General features: G+C 62.8%; 4 protein-coding genes across 12 annotated transcripts in view; 1 reads left to right on the top strand and 3 right to left on the bottom strand.

Moving 5' to 3' along the window:
* Nucleotides 1-28: 28 nt before the first annotated feature.
* On the bottom strand, nt 29-10847 carry ZGPAT (zinc finger CCCH-type and G-patch domain containing). 3 transcript variants are annotated; one of them, XM_047746129.1, is made up of 8 exons: nt 10603-10709; nt 9710-10343; nt 4547-4626; nt 2506-2639; nt 2186-2341; nt 1167-1286; nt 678-1077; nt 29-445 (listed from the first exon to the last, which is right to left on the bottom strand). In XM_047746129.1, the coding sequence occupies exons 1-8, from the start codon at nt 10692-10694 to the stop codon at nt 307-309; spliced, it is 1755 nt and encodes a 584-aa protein (XP_047602085.1). In that variant the 5' UTR covers nt 10695-10709; the 3' UTR covers nt 29-306. The 3 variants fall into 3 exon arrangements, with proteins under 3 accessions (XP_047602085.1, XP_047602087.1, XP_047602086.1); XM_047746131.1 differs by lacking the exons at nt 4547-4626; nt 10603-10709 and adding an exon at nt 10715-10847; XM_047746130.1 differs by lacking the exon at nt 4547-4626 and having other exon boundaries at nt 10610-10624.
* Nucleotides 10848-10862: 15 nt separating this feature from the next.
* Nucleotides 10863-16874, top strand: ARFRP1 (ADP ribosylation factor related protein 1). The gene is given in 10 exon segments (XM_047746144.1): nt 10863-11011; nt 11686-11784; nt 11981-11999; nt 12002-12067; nt 12244-12326; nt 15569-15650; nt 15854-15924; nt 16470-16570; nt 16645-16672; nt 16674-16874. Coding segments are annotated over 10 exon segments (756 nt in total). The 5' UTR covers nt 10863-10864; the 3' UTR covers nt 16734-16874.
* A 1546-nt stretch (nt 16875-18420) lies between these two features.
* Nucleotides 18421-20333, bottom strand: TNFRSF6B (TNF receptor superfamily member 6b). Its single transcript, XM_047746138.1, has 4 exons — nt 19910-20333; nt 19404-19865; nt 19096-19299; nt 18421-18846 (listed from the first exon to the last, which is right to left on the bottom strand). Exons 1-4 carry the CDS (start codon nt 20331-20333, stop codon nt 18563-18565), a joined length of 1374 nt encoding a protein of 457 aa, XP_047602094.1. The 3' UTR covers nt 18421-18562.
* Nucleotides 20299-20741, bottom strand: part of RTEL1 (regulator of telomere elongation helicase 1) — a 30972-nt gene continuing 30529 nt past the window's right edge. For all 7 annotated transcript variants that reach the window (XM_047746113.1, XM_047746118.1, XM_047746120.1 and 4 more), the window contains one exon: nt 20299-20674. In XM_047746113.1, coding sequence (XP_047602069.1) covers nt 20594-20674 — 81 coding nt within the window. In that variant the 3' untranslated portion in view covers nt 20299-20593. The remainder of the gene's footprint in view (nt 20675-20741) is intronic.

Genomic DNA, 20741 nt, shown 5'->3' with positions numbered 1-20741 from the left:
AGAACCCACAAGCCAGCCGAGCCTCCACTGAAAGACACCAGAACACAATCACTTTAATGTCCTTGCTAAGGAAACCCCCTAAGACACTGGCAGGTGGGCTCAACGGGCAAGGAAGCGTCCAGAAGTGGCCCCTGCAGCCCCATCTCCGTTCAGCAGTGGCCAGCAAGAAGGCTGGGTGCGGGGGCCGGAGTGGGAGCAGGCCGGGCCCTCTTCCGGTGGTGTCTAGTTGTTGGGTAACAACGAGTCTTCCAGAGGGCAGCCAGGGGCTGGGGGCCCTGAGCTCTGTCCACTGCATGTACGGGGGCTCTAGAACTCAGTCATCTTCTTGTGGGTGTCTGCTTTCCTCTGCTCGCGCTGCAGGCCTGCCTCCTGGGCCCGGAGCTGCCCCAGCTCCCGCTGGGCTCCTGCCAGCCTCTCCTGCAGCTGGGCTGCCGTCACACTGTGCCTAGAGAGGAGCCTGCCATTCAGCATGGGCTGCTGGGCCACTGGCACGAAGCCCCCAACTGCTGTAGCCACCGCCCATCCCCCTGCAAGCATCTAGACCCTCCTCAGACAGCCGCCACCCTCCGGTCAGAGCAAGCTCCTGCGTGGGAACTGGGGGCCAGATGCCCACAGCAGGGCTGAAGGCACTGCCAGCCTGGGGTCTGCCCTCTGCATGAGTCTGGCCCCACACATACCGGCCGGTGTTTCGGGCAAGGGCCTTCTGGATGCCCTGGATGTCCCGCTGGGTTTGCTCGATCTTCTTCTCAGTCTGGAAGAGCCGCAGACTCAGGGCGCGCTTGGCACTCTTGCCGGCGTGGTACATCTCCTTATTGCTCCTCCTCCCGGGGGGGGCTGCCCCGGCCTCCAGGGCCCCAGGGGCCCGGCACTGCAGCGTCTCGTTCAGAAAGTCAAACACACTGCGAGGGGGAGGGCGTGTGTGCCCCCTCTCCTGGCATTTCGGGAGCCTCGGGGTGCCGGCCCTGCCGCTCCTGGTCCTCTTCTGCAGGGTCTCTATGCACTGGTCCAGCGACTTCCCTCGAGGGAGCACCACGGCATGGATGGGCTCCACCCGGCCCTCCGCGTGTCGGCCCAGACCTGCGGGCACACAGGGCTAGCGCCACTGCTGCTGGACCCAATTGGGGCTGTGGCATCCCCCTTCTCTCCCCAGGGCGGCGCACACTTACCCTTGCCAAACTCGTAGCCCATCTTGGCAAGAAGTCTGGAGCCAATGCCCCGTGTGTGCACCTCCCAGCCACCAAAAGCAGAGCTGCAGGTCCCGTGGTCAGCAGCGCCGGGTTCCACCACTGTAGGGAACAGGGCAGTGGCATGGCCCCTAGACACAGAGCACCCTGGGCTCCGGCCGGTGTTAGCCTAAGAGCTCAGCTCTGGCCCAGGGCCGAGATGCCTGGCACCCCGGGCTCTCCATCAATTGCTCAGACCTGTCGTTGGCACGAGACTGTAGGGCTGAACTCATGGCAGAGTCTGACTGAGTCTGGTCCAGCCTTCCCCACAGCTCAGAGCCACAGCTCCCGCCCCCCAAGGTCACACGGCAGCCCTTCCCCACGCGAGCCCAACCCCTGACCCCACCTTCTCAGGCACAGAGCTCCCCTGCTGCCCTGGTAGAAAGTCAGCACTGACCTCATGGCTCAGTTCTCCCCGCCCCCCCACCATGGACCCCGGGGTTCAGAAATGACCAGGACAGAGGCTGCAGGAAAGCCTCCTCTCTATGCCCTACCTGACCCCTTGCAAGGGCCGGGTACCCAAGCTATTCCCAAAACTCTCCTGCCTCTGGCCTTCTGGACCCAGCCTCTCCTCTGTCCACCAGATACCGGGCCGTGTGGAGACCACTGGAAGGCGCCCACCGGCCTCTTTCTGCACAACGACTCTGGTGTCGGCCCTGCCTCGGCACAGGGCTTTGGCGTGTGGGCTGTGGAGTTGTAACCTGCTCATGTGCTCCCTGGAGACGAGGGCCAAGTCTCTGCGTCTGTGGCTCTCAGGGCCTGCCCCTCACCCTTCACACTCTGTCACTGCCCCCCCCAGGCCCAAGTGCTCCCTCTGCAGAGCGTGGCCCGCCTCCCTGCAGTCACACTCCCCCACTGTCTGGCTGGACAGTCAGGGGCCCTGCCAACCGAAGCTCGCAGGGTGACTGCTGGCAGTGCTTCCTCCCCAGGATGGCTTCTGGGACCTTGCCCTGCCGCCATACCTCTGGCATAGCTGGAGTCATCCGCGTCGCCACTGTCAGAGTCAGAGGACCCTGTGGGATCCGTGCGCAGTGGGGGCAGGATGCTGTCTCCCTCCACCACGGCCTCCTTCAGCAGCAGGGAGTCAAACTTGACTGTGTAGTAGCCATTATCCACATCTAGAGGCAGAAGACAGGCCAGGTCAGTGGCCTCAGTGGCGGCAGGAGCACACTGGGCACTGGGAGGAAGGTGGGACCAAGCTCAAGGGTGGTCTCGCTCCGCTGGGGCATGCAGCAGGGCTCTCCAGGAAGGGCCCTGTCTGATAGGGCCACGGCAGCCTCACCGGTTATCCGAGCTGGGTACCAGAGGCCGTCCTGCTGCTTGGCCAGACATGCAGAGCCGGCCTGTAGGGAGCTCAAGTCCGGGTCCTGGAAGGGGCGCAGCTCATCCACAGAGACCACCTGCCCGTGGGAGAACCTGCCGAGACAGCCGCAGGGGACTGGGGCTCAGACACAGCGCACGAGGGCAAGTGAGCTCAGGAGAACCAAGTCCACCCACCTGGGTGCTCCCATGAGGGGAGGGGGAGATGGGAGACAAACGGACACACGTTGTGCACAGAAACATGTCCGTTCACACATGTACACACACACAGGTGTAGGCATACGCACACAAGCCCCTGCGCACACACAGGCATGTACACACACACACACACACCCCCGTGGGCGCTCTCTCATTTGCAGGGTGGGTCTGGGTTCCCTGAGGGCGAGATGCTTGTGCTGCACTCCAGCTTTCTGGGCCGGAGCATCAATGCGGCGGGTGGACGGCCGTGTGGTTAAAGCCCCCATCGCCTCTCCACCGGCCAGGAGACCCCGACGCTAACAGCCACTCAAGGCAGGTGCGTTTTTGTGTGCACTCACGGGACCGCAAAATAGGAGAAAGTGGTGGTGACAGTGACGTCTGACCTTTAGATACCAGTGAACCAGTGAGATCAAAACCAAAACCGAGGGCGCCTGGGTGGCTCAGTGGGTTAAGCCTATGCCTTTGGCTCAGGTCATGATCTCAGGGTCCTGGGATCGAGCCCCGCATTGGGCTCTCTGCTCTGCGGGGAGCCTGCTTCCTCCTCTCTCTCTCTCTGCCTGCCTCTCTGCCTACTTGTGATCTCTCTCTGTCAAATAAATAAAATCTTAAAAAAATGAAATAAAAGCAAAACCGAGAGGAGGAGGGGAGGGGAGAAGGGCGGCGCAAGAAAGGAGGAAGAAACGTGGGGACAAAGGACTACGAGCTTCAACTCTACCAAATAAAGGCATGAAGACCGACCACACATGCACACTCCCGAGCCAGCGCTTCGAAGAGGAAACTGCGTTAACCCTACGAGAGCGACAAGGACTGGCACCTACTCCACGCGCAAAGTGCTGTACCCCGCAGGTCCTTCCAGGCGGGGGCTGGTGGTGGCACAGGGACCGGGAAGGAAGAGGTGTTCCGCCCTCTCTCCTGGGGGGACAAAGATGGCCACAGACACCTCCTCCGGCAAGATCCTGGGCAGTTCCTTCTCCGACCTGACTGTCCTCAGACCCTCAGGACACTGCCAATGACTGCGCAGCACCAGCAGCAGCAAGCCCGGGCCCCAAATGCTCTGCAGCGGTGACTCTGGAAATCCGTGCTCGCCAAGGAGCAGCAGGACACGCTCCCAAGAGGAGGCCTACACCCGGGACTGAGTTCCACCGGAGCCCCACGGCGACGCTCCCGCAGACACGCGCCTCCGCAGACACACGCGCCCCCCCGACACACCCCCAGACACACACGCCCCCCCGCACCCCCACACACACGCCCTCTCAGACACACACATCTTCCCCACACACACCCCCATATACACACGCCCCCCGACACACATGTCCTCCCCACGTGCCCCCCGACACACATGCCCCCCCCCAGACACACACAGGCTCCCCCCCGCAGACACACCCCCACACACCTCCACAGACACACATGCCCCCCCAGACACACATGTCCTCCCCACACATGCCCCCCCCACACACATGCCCCCCCACCCCCACATATACACCCCAAAGACATGCAAGCCCACAGACATTCGCACCCTAAACACCCCCCCAGACAAATGCTCCCCACAGCGCGTGCCTTCTCAAGACACATGCCCCCCCCAAGACATGCGGGCTCACACATACCTCCAGACACGCATGCCCCCAGACACACTCCCACAGACGTGCACACTCCTAGACACACACACCCCATAGACACATACGCCCGCACTTCCCCCCGACACATGTGCCCCAGACACCCCCCCCAGACAAGTGTGTCCCCACACGCCCCCCTACACACACACACAACCCCCCCACTTCCAGAGACACAGACCCACAGATACACACCCACAGACGTCATCAATTAAAATTTCTCTGCAGGAATCTTCAGTGATACAGAAGTCTGAAAATTTATTATAGTCCTTAACCTGGGAAGACACGTCGAAGAAATGATTCTAGGAAAATAATAACGAAAGTATGCAAAGATTGGGCTCAAAGGATGTTAACCAAATACAAAAGACTTGGAAATAACCTAAGTTTCCAGCCATGGGGAGTAGTTAAGGGCCTACCCACGAAATGAGTTTAAACCTGCAGCAATGGGCAGACCGATGACAGGACTGAAACAGAGCAGCCCGGACCGGGACGAGCGCTGCGCACAGAGAATGCTTCCCGGGGGCAGAGGAAGGGCGCTGCACAAGTTGGGAACGATGGACTAATGGTTTCATACGGGGAAGGCTGGAAACTGGTTTCCTGCATTAAAACAACCCAACTCAATCACCTACTTCGCAACATTCACAGAAATGCATTCCAGAACAAACAAAACCTGAACTTGAAAACAAGTATTCAGAATTATAAAGAAAGTTCTGAGTTCCGGCTGTGGCCAAGTATAGAAAAACAAGGTTAAAACTGAGCAAATGGTCCAAACTCACAGCTTCAGAACTCTGGAAATGCAATGAAACATACTGCTCAGGCATTATTTTTGAAAAAGTGCCCAATCTGGGGCTAGAACGGGAGGTGGGAATGTCCACGGCCTTCACAGTGGGGGACGCTTCCTACTTGCCCCTGGATGGAAGGAGGCAGGGGTGAGAGCCAGGGCCTTGGAAGGGGCCGAGCCTGATGAAACCAACAGAGCAGATGGACCACTCTGGCGGCCTGGCTTGGGCCAGCGGGAGTGGCCACTGCTGTTTAACAGGGTCCCCAGCAGGCACTTCAGGACCCTAAAAACCAAATGACCACATAAGGGCTCCACCCTCCAAACACCCCTGCTTCTCCAGGAAACACTGTGCATGTGTCGGGAGCTCCGAGAGATGCCAGGGTCAAGTGAAAGCCGAGGGAGACTGGGGGCTGGCTGAACTCAGAAGGTGCCCCCCAGCCACCAGAGACTGACTGACCGATAGGGAGAAGCCTTCTGGGTGAGTGTTTGAGACTAACCTCTTCCGAAATCACCGGCTGGCCGCTAGACAACACAGACACAGAAGTGACTCCCAAAAAGCCACGCTAAAAGGTAAATATAAATTTAAAGATTTGAGTAGAGATACCAGAAGCTGCATGCTATGAGGGGAACAGACTTTGGAATTCAGATCCAGAAAACATACTAAAATAAAACAAAATACTGAGGAAAACAATTCAAAGTACAGAGTTGCTACAAGATATTATCTGAAATAGAAACTTAGGAGACATGCAAACAGTAAAGTGCGACTCACACTTAGGAAAAAAAGCAGCTCACTGAATCTAAGTGGGCCCAAATGTTGACCTTGCAAAGACCTCAAAGCAGAGAGAATTAAAATATGATGGCAATGATTCATGAAATAGCACATCTTAAAACATACACAGAAAACGTATAAAAAGGGGGCGCCTGGGTGGCTCAGTGGCTTAAACCTCTGCCTTTAGCTCAGGTCATGATCTCAGGGTCCTGGGATCAAGCCCCGCATAGGGCTCCCTGCTCAGCGGGAAGCCTGCTTTCCCCTCTTTCTCTCTGCCTCCTTGTGATCTCTGTCAAATAAATATATAAAATCTAATAAAAAAAAAAAGACAACTGGAAGGATAGATTAAAAAGAATAATAAAATTTTAGGCTACCTGTAAGAGGCTCATTTTGGGATCCAAAACCAACAATACGTTAAAAATGACTAATTACGTCTTCATAAAAGTGGTGTACCTGGGCGAAAAAGTGTTGTACCCGAACTTAAAAAAAAAAAGATTATTTATTTATTGGACAGACATTGATCACAAGTAGGCAGAGCGGCAGGCAGAGAGGGGGAAGCAGGCTCCCTGCTGAGCAGAGAGCCAATGCGGGGCTCGATCCCAGGACCCTGGGATCATGACCTGAGCCGAAAGCAGAGGCTTAACCCACCGAGCCACCCAGGCGCCCCTACATGAACTTTTGAAAAGTGGGGGATGCCTGTATAGAAAATTAGAAAATCAATAGATTGAAATTTGTCAAATACAGTGAACTCCATGAGTCCATAAGGATATTAGAAATATTTTTCCAAGCTAATTTATTACCTTATCAGGATGAAAGAGAGCGAATTCATTATCTTGGAGATGACGTAAAGAAAAAAGAAAAATCCAGCATTTATCCTGAATTTTCTATATGAACTGTACCACTGGGTAGCCAAATCACAGATGGGGAAAGCATCTCTTTATGGCTAGTAAAGGGAAATGAACAGAAGACCTCTACTTTGCAGTCCTCGCTCAGTCAGAGCATTAGGCTCTGATCACCGCGGGCATCAACGGCTGCTAATGACAAGAGAAAAACTGAGACCCCAAGCATGTCCTGAAGAAAAACAGCAGCATCTAGAGTCTTGCCAGAGGGTGAACCTGCCTGCGGTCAGCTCCCTTGACGCAGATGCCAGCATGCAGACGGTCGTGCCGGACTGCGCCAGCCGTCCTCCACGACGGGCCAGAGGGCCCAGGCTTTCAGTGAACTGTCAGGCCAGGGAAGGCTGGGAGAAGGCTGGGGACAGCCAGACCTAGACACAGCTGCTTAGCGAGCAAGACGGCGCCACGAGGCTCCTAGCACAGTTACAGCCGAGTCACGGGCTGGAACAAACACAAGGAGGCAGCGAGAAGAGAAGCCCGGAGTCCTGGTCGTCTGGGAGGAGGGAGCAGGCTGAGTTTGGCTTGAGGTGCAGGGCGGGGCTCTGGGGGGTGGTTGGCAGACTTGCCGTTGTGAGCTGAGCGGTGACTGTGGGGGCTACAGTAATCCCCCCACTAGGTACTTCCCACATCCGGCCTGGTTCTGCAGAAGGTGGGGTCAGCGCCCGCTGGGGGCTCACATGTGAGGTACGGCTCTAAAATTCTTTGTACATATGAACGCGCTCCATTCTCCCCACAACTACAAAAGACAATTCTCGTCTCTGTTTTACAAATAAGGAGACTGAAATACAGAAATTAAGTTTGAACAAATGTAGGAAAAGATGCTGTACCTCACTAGGACTCAAGAAAACACACACTCAGTCGCGATGCCGTTGTCCCAGCTTGCAGTGGGCAGGGATCTGCACGTCAGAGAGCACCGCAGGCAAGCGCAGAGAGGGCCGGCGACTAAGACGTGCGCCTCGTGCAGAAGCCGACCCTGCGTGCTCTCTCCGCACAGGTCAGGTGCTAAACTCCCGGCGGGTACGTAAGAAAACACACACTAAGATGTTCACGGCAAACGGTCTGTAATAAAAACTGGAAAACGGGGGCGCCTGGGTGGCTCAGTGGGTTAAGCCTCTGCCTTCGGCTCAGGTCATGATCCCAGGGTCCTGGGATCAAGTCCCGCATCGGGCTCTGCTCAGTGGGGAGCCTGCTTCCTCCTCTCTCTCTGCCTGCCTGTGCGTACGTGCCCTCGCTCGCTCTCTCTCTCACACAATAAAATCTTTAAAAAAACACAAAACCTGGGAAACATCAGAAGGAACTTAGAATAAATACAGCATACTCGCGAGGAAAATAACAGCGGCTGAAATGAACCAAAGAGCTCCGGAGGCATCAACACGGAGGTCACTCCCACACGCGGTAGAAAAGCTATGAAGGGAGCCTCCCGCCCAACACCGCTTGTTTTAAAAGCAGCACAGATACATACTCTCCGTACACGACCCCGTCTGTGAACAACTAGTGTCTGCTAGAAGGAGACACAGCCCAGTTGGGAGCCGCCCCGAATGGGGAAGGGCTTGTGAGTCAAAACTATTTCAACATCATCTATTTTATTTTCAAAAAGGTAAGCAAGGGCACCTGGGTGGCTCAGCTGGTTGGGCGTCCAACTCAAGTTTCAGCTCAGGTCGCGGTCTCAGGGTCGGGCTCTGCGCTCAGCAGGGAGTCCGCTTGACACTGTCTCTCTCCCTTCCCTGCCACACCCCACCCCACACATGCACATTCTCTCTCCCTCTAATAAATAAGTCGTTAAGAAAAAAAAAAAAGGCAAAGCAAATGCCAGAAAACGGCTCATCGCTCTGGCGATGGTGAGCAGGTATTGTAAGCTGCATCAGTCACCTCCAATGCTAACAGAGCGTGAAGCATGGGAAGGCACAGCACTTGGGGGCCATCTCAGAGCTGACCTGCCCCGTGTGAGCTGGTGTGGGCTTGCATGCCGCCCCTCTGAGGCAGGCAACCTTAGGCACAGGAGGGCCCGGCTCGTGGGGCTGCTGCAGAGATGCATTAACTGTGCCAAACCCCGGGAGCACTGCCTGGCCCAGAGAAGGCAGCACAGGGAAGTGTCAGGCAGGGGCATGGGGTACCCCAGAGGGACTAATGGTAGAAAGGACGAGGCGCTTCCTGCTCTGTTCCTTGGCTGATGTGTTCACCAGCACACGGAGGGGTCCGCTCTGTGAACTCATCGCGTATGTTTACGGTTCACGCACTTTCCTACACGCATGCGCCACTCCAGTAAAACTTACAAGGAAAGAAAGAAGCACGAAAAAATGGGTCAAACGACACCCTGGACCCAGCGACAGTCTATAAAGAAAGGTGACAGCCAAAGAACTAGAGATAGTTCCCCTGGATTATGGACAAAAAAAGAAAATTATCTATCAGAAGTTCCGGTAAGCGTTCCCTCCAAAGATGAAAAAGGAGCAAAACCGAAGTTACGCACTTAAGGAAAAAATGACATCCTTGCGGCACTGCAGAAACTTCAATTTGAACAAAACGTCACCCTAAATTTGCTAGGGGCCCGTGCGTAAGTAGTCATAGACCAAAAAACCAGTAATTTCTAGAACCTAGAATCTAGAAGCTTTAAAATAGTCCAGGCAAAGGAGAGCAGGACGGAGAGCTGAACAGAGCCTGGCATGGGTCACTGCGGACCAGCGGGGCATCAGGGGGTGGACGGCCGGGGCACCGCGCTCTCCATCCCCGGCAAAGTCTGCGTACCCGGCTTACGGGCAGCGGCCATCCTTCCGCGCTCGCTCGAGAAGCCCAGCAAGCGTAGACCGAGCACGGTGCTGTGGGAGCCTACGGGCCGGAGCTCGCTGACCACCCACGCCCCCCCGCGCCCGCGGGCAGGTCCGCGCGGCCCACAGGGCCCCGGGGAGGCGGGTTACCTGCAGTGCTCCTGGAAGCGGCACTTTCCCTCCAGGAAGAAGGGGCAGGGCTTCAGCGACTTGTGCGTGGGGTAGAGGTAGAGCACGCGGACCGCCGGGGGGCCGTCGCCCGCCGCCTCCGCGCCCACGATCATGGCGTTGTGATACTCCAGCGTGCCCCAGGGGCTGTAGAACGGGGCGTTCACCTTCCTCCCGCTCCACTCCCCCTCGTCGTCGTCCTCGCCCTCGTCCTGCTCCTGCCCGCACCCGCGGGCTTCCGGCTGCGCCTCCCGCTCTGGGTCGGTCTCCGGCTCCACCCCGGGCGCCGCAGGCCCCTCCACGCCCTCCGCCACGGCCTTCTGGAAGGCCAGGTACTCGGCATCGTCCGGGGCCGCGCGCGGTCCGTCCAGGGCGGCCAGCAGCTTGCTCTTCCGCACGGACACCAGGCTGGCCTCGGTAAGCTCGATGAGCTCCTTCAGGTCCCCCTGCAGCCGGCGCAGGTCGGCCAGCTCGGCGGCGTCCAGGCCGGCCCCCAGCGCCAGCTCCACCTGCCGCAGCTGGCCGTCGTAGGTGCGCAGCGCGCTCTGCAGGCTCTCCTCGTCCATCCCGCAGGGACGCGGCGCGGGAGCCGGGGGCCTCCGCGCGGGGCCCGGAGCTGCAAGGAGGGCAGCCGCTGAGCCCCGGGCCCGCCGCCCTCGCCGCCCGGCCCCCCGCGGAGCCCACGGCCGCGCTCGGCGCCGCTCACCACGGCCCGCGCAGCCGACGGGGGCGCCTCCCGTCTCGGGGGCGAGAAGACGGGCGGGGGAGCTTCTGGGCGCCCGGCCCCCCGCCTCCCACCTCGGCCCGCGGCCCCGCCCCGCCCTGCGCCGACCGTGGCCTCCCCACCCCCCGGCTTCGGCCCCTCTCCGCTCGACCTGTCACCTCGGGCCCCGGCCCCGTCGCCCCAGATCGCGCCCCCGCGCCCGGGCCGGGCCCCTCCTCCGCGCGGGATCCCGGCTGCCGCCATAGAGACCCCGCCGGCCTCACCGGCTAGAGCGGCCGGCGCGCCAGCTTCCGCCCTCGCAGCCCACCGGCGCTTCCTCCCGAGCGCCGCCGCCGCCGGAAGTGCCGCGCGCGGGGAGCGCCGGGATGCGGAGCGCGGGGAGCGCCGGGATGCGGAGCGCGGGGAGCGCCGGGATGCGGAGCGCGGGGAGCGCCGGGACGGCTTTGTCCTCCGCGGGCGCCAGCCTGCGTCCCGTCGGGCTGCGCGCGAGGTCAGCGCGCGGTCAGCGGAGGTCGGCGCGGTCAGGAGCGCGGCGGCTCCGTGGCCCGGACGGGCGCGAGGTAGGCCGCGGGGCTAGTCGCCTCCTCCCGGGCGGGTGGGGGCCCGCGGGCGCGGCGGAGACTCGCAGACGGGGCTCCGCCGTGAGACTCGGTGTCCGGCTGGGCGTCGGCGGTCGCGTGAGGGGCCCAGGCGACCTCCCGCCGCGGCCGGTCCGCGCCCCCTGCCGGCCGCTCGGCCTCTGGGCCGCCGCCCCTCCAGCCCCGCGCAGCCCGGCTTCTGAAAGCCGCCGGGGGGTTCCCGCTGGGAGTCTGCGGGGCACCTGCTGGGGCCGGGGCGGGCGGGGGGCGCGGCCGGTCGGGGGCGCCGCCGAGCTCGGGGAAACCTGACGTCTCGGCCGGGACGGGGACCGGGACCTGTTCCGCCTCCGGGAAGCTGGGTCCGCGGGGAGGGGCGGGTGCGGAGTGAGAGCGACGGCGGGGAGCCGGGCGGGGGCGGCCCGGGGAGGAGTTCCGGGTCCGGGGGGAGGAGCTTGGCGGCGGGGATGGGGGGCGAGTTCGAGTTCGGGGGCGGGGATGGGGGTGCCCGGGGGAGGAGCTCGGGGGCGGGGATGGGGGCGGCCCGGGGAGGAGCTTGGCGGCGGGGATGGGGGGCGAGTTCGGGGGCGGGGATGGGGGTGCCCGGGGTCAGCGCGAAGCCGGCCCGCCCCCCGGCCCACGGCCCGTGTCTCCGCGCTGGCAGGATGTACACGCTGCTGTCGGGCCTGTACAAGTACATGTTCCAGAAGGACGAGTACTGCATCCTGATCCTGGGCCTGGACAATGCCGGCAAGACGGTAGGTGCTTGATCGCGCCACCACTCCTCCGAGGGCCTTGGGGATCCGCACAGAATCCGAGCCCCGCGGAAGGCCGCGAGCCAGTGTCCTCTCAAGTTGCTGTAGGGGAGACCCAGGGAGGGATGTTTGGAGGTTTGGCGACTAGGTTTGGAAGGATCCAGCCCTTACTTATCTATGGGGTCTGACTCTCTTTCAGACGTTCTTGGAACAGTCGAAAACCGTTTTAACAGGAACTACAAGGGGATGAGTTTGTCCAAAATCACGACCACCGTGGGTCTGAACAGTAAGGCGGTCCCTTAGGGCCACGGGTTGTGGGGCCGATACCTGAGGCGGATGGTCAGCAGTTCCCATGGGCCCCACGGTCGGCAGCCCCGGGAGTGGCTCCTCCCTCTTCTGGGGCCTGGAGCTGACGCACTGGAGACCAGGGCCCCGGCCTCAGCCGTCCTCCTCTCTCCCCAGTAGGCACTGTGGACGTGGCGAAGGCGCGCCTCATGTTTTGGGACTTAGGGGGCCAGGAAGAGTTGCAGTCTCTGTGGGACAAGGTAAGACACTCACCACGCAGCGTCCCCAGCCACGTGCTGCCTGTCCCTTGGGTCATTTTTCTCCAGGTGACACACCCCCATCGTTCCTCCTGTTCTGGGAAGGCCACAGAGGCCCCTTGTTTCTTCCCCGTGAGCAACTTTGTCGCCCGCTTTGTTCTTGAGGCTGCCCCCCGGTTCTGTTCCAGCTCCCGTGTCCTTCCCCTAAGAGCAAGGACACGCTTGGTCCCTTTGGACCTAGAGGTTTGCTGGCAGTCACCCCCGGGACAAGACACACGACGGCTGAGGAAGCGGACGTGGGGAAGGAGCCATGCCTGCAGGGTGCTTAGCGTCACCACCGGGACCGGGGCCTGAGTCTCCTTTGCTGGGCCCCTTCTCTCCCTTCTGCCTTAGGACCTGTCCTCTGTGGCGGCCTCTGCCCCATCAGGAGAGGGTGTCCTCGGAGGCCCATAGCCGCTGCCTCCTCCCTGACGTAATTTTGGGGCATTTCTGGGACCCCCAGTGTGATGCTTTTCTCCCACACGCTGTGGTCATGCCAGCTCGGCTGGTGCTGGGCCCTGTGATCCGGCCGTGCGCTGGACGGACGTAGCCCCCGCCTTGGGCCGCCCCATCCTGGTGGATTGGTGTACCCAGCACCGGGGAGCACGGGTGTGCCTGCCCCACGCTGGCGGGACTGGTGCACGCGGCCCGGTGCAGGGGGTGCAGGCAGGCTCGCCCGGCACTTAGTAGTTGCCAGTGTGCGTAGGGCTGAGCGCCCAGGTCCTCAGTCTTGCTGTGACTGTGGCAGCCGGGACCCCGTCACCTCCTCCCAGTCTTCTCTGAAGTGACGTCTTCTGCTCGGGCTTCCTCTGGTGGCGAGAAGGCCCCCAGCAGACTCTCTGGCCATTTAAGCTGGACCGAGGCAGAGCGAGGCTGGGGCCTGCTCCTCTGAACCGAGAAAGACTCGTGTGGGGAGCGGAACGGGACCTGACGCTGTGTCCCAGACCGGGGTCTCCGGAGCAGATGCTGAGATGGAGTGGGGGGTGTGGGGGGCGTGCTGAGGAGCAGCTCCTGGGAGCGGAGCCGGGAGAACGTGGACGGGCCAGGGCAAGGGTCAGCTCAGGTGGCTCCCAGCGGGGATCCCTGGGGAGCACGGCTCCTCCCAGCTGCGTCCCGTTAGGCCAGGCTAAGCAGGACTCCTGCCACCTGGTGGGGCACCACGGTGGGCTGCCCTGGGCAGCTGTGATTTGGGGAGGGGGCTCTTGGTTCAAGTAGGTGCTGCAGGAGGCAACAGGTCCGTGCCCTGGGCGCACTGCCCGCCCTTGCACCCACAGCTGTGACCCAGCCCTGGCTCCTCCGGGGCTGCTTCCTCAGGCCAGGCTGGAAGAGGGAGACGAGCCTTGCCGCTGGCAGCGTCCCCCTCCCTGGCTGCTGCCGGTGGCTCCCAAGAGGCCCCTTCTCTGCTTGACTTCTGGGTTCCTCGGGAGCTTCCCGGCCCCTGTGGAGCGTGGAGCGGGCGCCCTGCCTCCCCTGCCAGGCCAGGGTCTCTGCTGGCCCCTGCACCCACGGTGCCTAGTGCGTCCCACAGGCAGCCAGGGTTTGTGTCCCCGCAGGTCTCTCGCTGAGCCTTCAGTGAAGGGGTGCCTTGGTGGTGACCATACCCCCAGCCTTTCAGGGCCCAGAGCTGTGAGGAGGGGCAGCAGAGCCCCCTGTGGGTCACCAGGTTGGATGGGAAATAGAAGTCGTGCTGCATCATGATTCCCAGGTGCCGCGGGCTGGGCCCTGGTCCCCCTGCGCAGTCTGGCGCCAGGACGCTGGTTGGGCCCGGCGTGTCGTCCCAGGCAGACGACTGGTGGACCTTCCTCTGCCCACCGCCTCCGGGCAGGCTGTGTGCTGCTGCGTGTGGGTCCGTCCACGTACCAGCCTCGGGCCACCCCTTCCCACACAGATGAGACGGGGGACTGCCGTGCCTGGCACAGGGAGCACTTCTGGCCTCTGTTCCTCGAGGCCACGTCTGAAAGATCAGCATGTGGCCACGGGTGAGGGTGCCCTCAGGGTGCCTTGGGGTCGAGGCCGCTTGCTGTGCTCTTGGTCCTGCTCAGGCTCCGCCCCGGCTGCCCAGCTCCGGTTGCTCTGACTGGTGCCAGGCCGTCATGTGATGCCCGTCTGCCTGGCCGGGTCACGCGCTGCAGGGCTTGTGAGGTGACCCTCGCCCCAGCCTTGCTGCCGGCTTCGTGCAGTGGCCCTGCCCGCCCGGACACCTCTGCTGTCGGGTCGGCCAGACACCTCTGCTGTCGGGTCGGCCAGCCCCCATCGCCCCACCGCTTGCTGCCCAGAGCCCCTGCAGGCCCCCGCCACTGGGCACAAGTCACCATGTGTGTGACTTGTGGCCTGCAGACCCTGGGTGGCCGCGCGTGCCGGGCAGCAAGTGCAGGTAGGAAAGCCTGTCTCACGTCGGCAGGCCCCGGTTCCACCCTGAGAACTTCCCTGAGTTCTGTGCTCGGCGCGCCGTTGCGTTGTGTGCGACGTGTGGGCGCCTCCGGCTTCCGGGCGCTCGTGACCACGGGGCCGCGGTGCTGCTGTTCCTGTGGTCTGCTCAGTGACGTGCCTGCTTCCGGTTTTCTTCCTGGTTGGGGCAGGCGCTGGGCTCACCATGGGCACAGCTGCGCCCCCGTGTCCCACGCTCCATCCCCCTCACATGCCCCACTTGGTGCATCTGTCCGGTTTTGTCTGCACAGAACTCTTCCCCAGGCCTTGGGCTCTGGTCCCGCTGCTCTGTGCGTGCCCGGGGCTGAGCGCTGTCCTGGCCCCAGTGCAGCACACAGAGCTCCGTGTTGCTGGCTCTGTCCTTAGCCCTGCTTCTCCCCTTGGTGGCCTTTCTGTAGCTCAGTGGTGGTATGGCCACCGGGCTTGCTGTCCACACTGGCACGTGACCTGGCTAGTGCCCTCCCCCTGCTTCCAGACCTGTGTGGGGACCAGCTTGGTTTGGGCTCCAGCGCTCAAGTCCTGTCCTTCTCCTCCAGCCACCGTCAGGCCAGCAGTCATGGGTGGTTTTCAGAAGCAATGCTGAAGTGGAGTTTGGGGGCACGACACCCGGGAAGTGGACAGAGGGTTTTGGCCACCCCCTGCCCAAGGTCAGCAGGCCCACACTGAAGGAGTCTAGGGCTGCGTCGCCACTCTGTCCTACCTTCCCACTCCCTGGACGCTCCCCAGAAAGGCCTTCGAGTGCAGGGGTGGCCCAGCACCCCCTTTCTTCCCCTCCCCAGTACTATGCAGAGTGTCACGGCGTCATCTATGTCATCGATTCCACGGACGAGGAGAGGCTGTCTGAGTCCAAGCGAGCGTTTGGTGGGTACAACCCGGCTAGGGCTGGAAGGGGGCCACGGAGCAGGCAGGGCCATCCTGCCCATCCCGTGTGTCTGGAGCTGGCCTTGGCCGGGGGTTGGGTCCACCCCAGCGGGCGGGGGCCGTGGCAGGAGTGGAAGCACTTACGGATCGGGTGGCAGGGCCTCTCCGTGTGGGCGCTCACCGCCACCGTCCGCATAACCTCAAGAGGATGGTCACGAGCGAGGCACTGGACGGCGTCCCTATACTCGTGCTAGCCAACAAGCAGGACGTTGAGGTGAGCCTCTCCCAGCGCCCCCAGGTGTGGTCCCCAGAGTCGGGGGGCCCCATCACTGGGGGTTGGGGGACAGGGTGCCTGCCCTGGACACCCCAAGCCACGCGTGTCCCGGGTGAGCAGAGCCCTCCCAGGGTGCGCGGGGCCTTCTCTCCGCGGGAGGCTGAGCGGGGCCTCTCCGTCCGCCCTGGCCTGGTGCCGGCGCGGTGGGGACATCCTGTGCGGGACGCATCCCATCCTCACCCTGGCTTGTCTGCGGGGCAGCAGCTGCTTCGGGCCGTGGGGGTGGTGCCCTGCGGGGCCTGTTTCTGCAGCTTCTGTGCCTTCAGGTCGGGGGCACTGGAGGTCACTGGCCTGTGCCCCTCGCGTCCTGTGGGCCGCCCGTGCCACCGCTCCGTCCTCTCCCCCGGCCACTTGTTGCAGGAGCCCTCTAGGCAGAGAAGCCCCGAGCCCGGCCCCTTGCCCCTAAGACCAGTCCTGCCCCTGGGCTAGGGTGCTCCCTGCAGGGCCCCGGCACCCCCGCCCCTCACTGCTTCCCCTTCTCCCAGACCTGCCTCTCCATCCCCGACATCAAGACTGCGTTCAGCGACTGCAGCTCCAAGATCGGCAGGCGCGACTGCCTGACCCAGGCCTGCTCGGCTCTCACAGGGTGAGTGGGGGGCCCTCGCCCCGGGGGCTGCGGGCCCCGAGCGGCCCACCCCCTCATGCCTGCTGTCTCCACAGCAAAGGGGTGCGTGAGGGCATCGAGTGGAATGGTGAAGTGCGTCGTGCGGAACGTGCACCGGCCGCCGCGGCAGAGGGACATCACGTAGGCGTGGCTGTTGGCCACCGGTGCCCACGACTCCTCCCTGAGTGCCCGCGGGGCGATCCTGCGGGCTCCCCGCCGCCAGTCCTGGGGGTCGGCTTTGCTTTGCTTTCCGTTCTTCAATTTGCTTTGTTTTCTCTTAGACAAACTTGTCCCTGTGTCCGTGCAAGTGTAGGTATCGGGAGACTTTTGCCGAGGGATCAGGGCAGCAGGACCCCCACGTGACCCCTGCCGGGACTGCTGGGGGTGTGTGCCCCAGCAGCCCCACCTGCTTTTCCCAGGGGTCCAGTCCGGAAACGGGCTTTCTCGGAGCTGCTCTGTGTAGCCGCCCCCACAGAGGAGGCTGTTGGGGTCATGACTGTCCTCAGCCTCCATCCCCTCTGGCCCTGGAGATGGGTTGGGGGCTGGTGTCCTCTTGAGGGACGGAAACCTGGCCCACTTTGCTGGAGGCCAGCAGAGCCCTGGGTTCTGGGCCCTCAGAACAAGGCACAGGACGTCACTTCTTTTGGATCCCCAGCAGGAGGGGAAGGAGTGATTGTCCCCTGTGTGTGCGTGTTTGTCACCAATCTGGGACAGTCAGTTGCCAGTGTAGGGGGTGGAGGAGGGCACAGTGGGGGTGTCAGGAAGGTGGGCTGGGTTCCCATGGAGCCCAGGTTGGTGCTGTGCTGGGCCTTCATTCCCAGCTGGGGTGAAGGGCAGGGTTCCCATTCCATCTGGGGACAAGCAGTCTCAAAACCCACTTGCAAGCGTGTGCCCGGTAGCCGGGTCTCTGGGTGCGGCAAGTCCTCCGGCCGCTGCCTGCGTGGCCCCTGCCAGAGCTGTCCGTCGCTGCTGGCTGGACTGTGTCCAGGAGGATGGCGGTCTGAGTTGTGCTGTCCATTGCCCCTCCAGGAACCCAGCCCTCGCCAGGGACTCCCGGCTGGCTGGGCACAGTGACCACAGCACCAGGTCCCCAGGCTGGAGCTCTGACCAACCTGGGCACTGCCTTCCTGCTTCTATGGGAACGGCTGAGCCAGAGCTGGGGACCTAGTGGCTTCCTGTCGAGGTCTGGTCCCTGGCGGGGACCCTGGGAATGGTTGCTGAGAAAGGCTGAGTCAGGGCTGGGGGGAGGGGGGGGATGCAGGTGAGGTGACTCATTGGCTGGGGGGGGGCAGCCACAGGGCTCCGGGGCCCATGGGACAGGCTGGGAGTTCCCCAGGCTGCCCCTGGTGCAGTCCAGCCTTCCTCTGAGCCTGCCTGAGGGGGAAAAGTCCTGTTTCCCAGAAAAGGTGGTGGGTCGCACCCAGCCTTCCCTCCTGGGAAATCCCGTGTCCTGGGACTGGATGGAGTTCAAGTGGAGGGGTGGGGCGGGTGTCCTGGCGGCCCAGGGCATGGGCTTCTGCTGCCCGGGCCAAGCTGGGTCCTGTTCACTGCAAGAGCCCTATACTGGCTGTGCCCTCCCTCCATACTGTCGCAGACAAGCATGACCTAGGGGGTCATGGAATGAGCCTCGGGGTCGCCACGGTGCCCACACCTGGAAGGGACACACTTGCTACCTGCTGGCCGTCTCTAACACTCCCTCCCACCGAGGGTCTGTTCATTTGGGGTGATCAGCAGCCAGAGGAAGTGCGTGGAGCTTGAGAGTGCTTGGGGGGGGTTGGCGTCCCCACCAGACGTGCCCGCTGCGCACCGTGTAGACACACACAGGCTCACACGACGTTGTACAAACAGCTTCATAAAAATAAACCTTGTTAGTGCAGCAGGAGCCTAGAAGCTTGGCTGAGAGTACTGTGGTGCCTGCCGTGGGGGTGATGCCACATGGCACCAAAGCTCGGGAGAATAAATAGGGGCAGGGGCTCAGTGCGCCCAGAAGCGTGTGCGGACACTGCGCTCCAGTCCAGGCAGCCTGGCCTCGCGCAGCGCCCGCAGCAGCCGCACCCCCAGCGCCCCAGGCCGCGCATCCCGGAGCTCCATGAGCTGCCGCCACAGCCTCAGCTGCAGCTCCACACGGCCCTCCCTCGGGGCTGCGGGACCCCGGGCCTCCGGGCCCACCAGCGCCTGCCACAGGCGCACGAGCTTCTTGGAGGACATGTCCTGGAAAGCCACGAAGTCGATGACCGCTCGCTCACACTCTTCAGCCCCTGCAGGGGAGTTGGGACGCAGTAGTGAGGGCCTCCACGTGCCCTGGGGGACACCCAGCAAGGGAAGTCCCTGCCCATGAGTGGATCCCGGGGGCCCCGGGGTGTGGGGTTGAGATGCCACAGCACTGCTGTGTGACCTTGGGAAAGCAGTTTATTCCCTGGGACTCCATTCCCTCCGGGGTGGGGGAGGGGATCATCAATCCCCGACCCTGTTACCCTGCCACTCCCCACTCCCCCGGCCCATCTCACCTGGCCCCCCGGGCGCCATGGTGCTGAGCGTGAAGCCCGTGCAGCTGGTGCACAGGGCATCATGAGAGGAGGAGCCTGGCACGTTGAGGACCAGGCCCAGGGCGGTGCAGTTGCGGTGGGGCTGGCACGGCTCTGAGTGGGAGCTGCTGGCTGAGAAGGTGCCAGGGGGACACGGCTGGCACTGCGTGTTCTGGCTGGGGGTTCCTGGGGACGAGAGAGGAGGAAAGGGTCAGGGGAAACTGGGCTGCTGTCCTCAGTGGCAGCAAACATTCTGGGCCGCCACCACCCCGTCCAGTCCTGCTGCCCACCGGGGACAGCCACGCCGGTGCCAGGCGGGCAAGGTGCGTGCTCCAGGCAGAAGCCGGCGTGTGCAAAGAAGCCGGGACGGCAGCGGCAGGCACGGTTGTGAGTGGCCTGGCAGGGCCGCGCCTCCTCCTCACGCTCCCCACAAATGACGTTGCAGTAGCGGCAGCGCTCCAGGTAGTTCCAGAACTGGGTGTAGTGACGCGGAGGGCACGGGCCGCACATCGTGGGGCTGTCCCGGCGGCACGGGCGCTGCACGAAGGTGCCTGGGGGGCACTGGCTGCACACGAGCCACTCCTGAGTCTCCACGTCCCGCCACGGGTAGGTGAGCTCACCCGCTGCGTGTGTGGCCAGAGCCAGCAGCAGGGCGGGCAGTGCCCACAGCAAGGTCAGGGGCGGCAGGCCCCACTTCTCCAGTGTCCCCATGGCCCTCCCTGGGGCAGCAGTTCGGCCTCCCGCAGTGCCAAGCGGTGGGGACACTGGGACGGCGTGCCCAGCCACCGGCAGCCCCCCCCCCCAGCCGCTGCCGCCCCACACTCAGACTTGGGAGTGCAGTGGTGGCCTATATAGACTGGCCCTGTCACGCCCTTGGGGGAGGGCTCATCACCTCCGAGGGGCCTGCGTGTCCTGGTTCTCAGCCACGTCACCACCCCCATGGCCCCTCCCTCCCCAGAAAGCCCCTTTTTATTCTCGGCTGGCGCCAGCCTGCTTGAAAACAGAGTCCAGGACCGGGCCTGGGAGGGCGCTCCCCACACCAGATCCGCTGGGGAGCCCCAGGCTCTGCTCCCCTCCGGTGTCCTGCATCTGCTCAGCGTGCCCATGCGCCGACAAGGTGGGAGGGGGACCCCACTCAGATGCTCACATCTTCCCAGCACCCTCAGGCCCCTCGCCAAACCCTGATACAGTGTCAGTGACTTTATTAGGCAGCCGGTCATCTGATTAAAAGCAGGTCCACTGCCCACACACTGGGCCTGCAGAGGAAGCGGGGGCACACAGCCCCCCCAGCTTCCTGTCCTGGGCTCGGGACTCCGCAGCGGAGCTCCGGACGCTCCACCCACCAGCCCAGAGGCACAGGAGGTGAGCCAACCTGCCCCAGACCCTGGCGGGGGGGGGCTTCAGGGCATCTAGGTGAGCGCAGACCCCGTGGAGAGGCCCATGTCCACAGGGTTGTCAGCCGGCCCCGGGGTCTCCACACTCACTGGGGCTCTGGCCAGAAGACCTGCGTGATGCTCTGCTTCCGGGCGGGTGCGTGACAGGCCGGGCATGTTCTAGAAGCCTGTGGAGACGCAGGAGTGCTGCCCAGACGCCGCTGCCCAGACCGCCCCCCACACCCCGGGCGACCA

Source organism: Lutra lutra, chromosome 9, assembly GCF_902655055.1.
Source record: "Lutra lutra chromosome 9, mLutLut1.2, whole genome shotgun sequence".
Lineage (NCBI taxonomy): Eukaryota > Metazoa > Chordata > Mammalia > Carnivora > Mustelidae > Lutra > Lutra lutra.
This window is presented reverse-complemented; position numbering and strand designations above follow the sequence as displayed.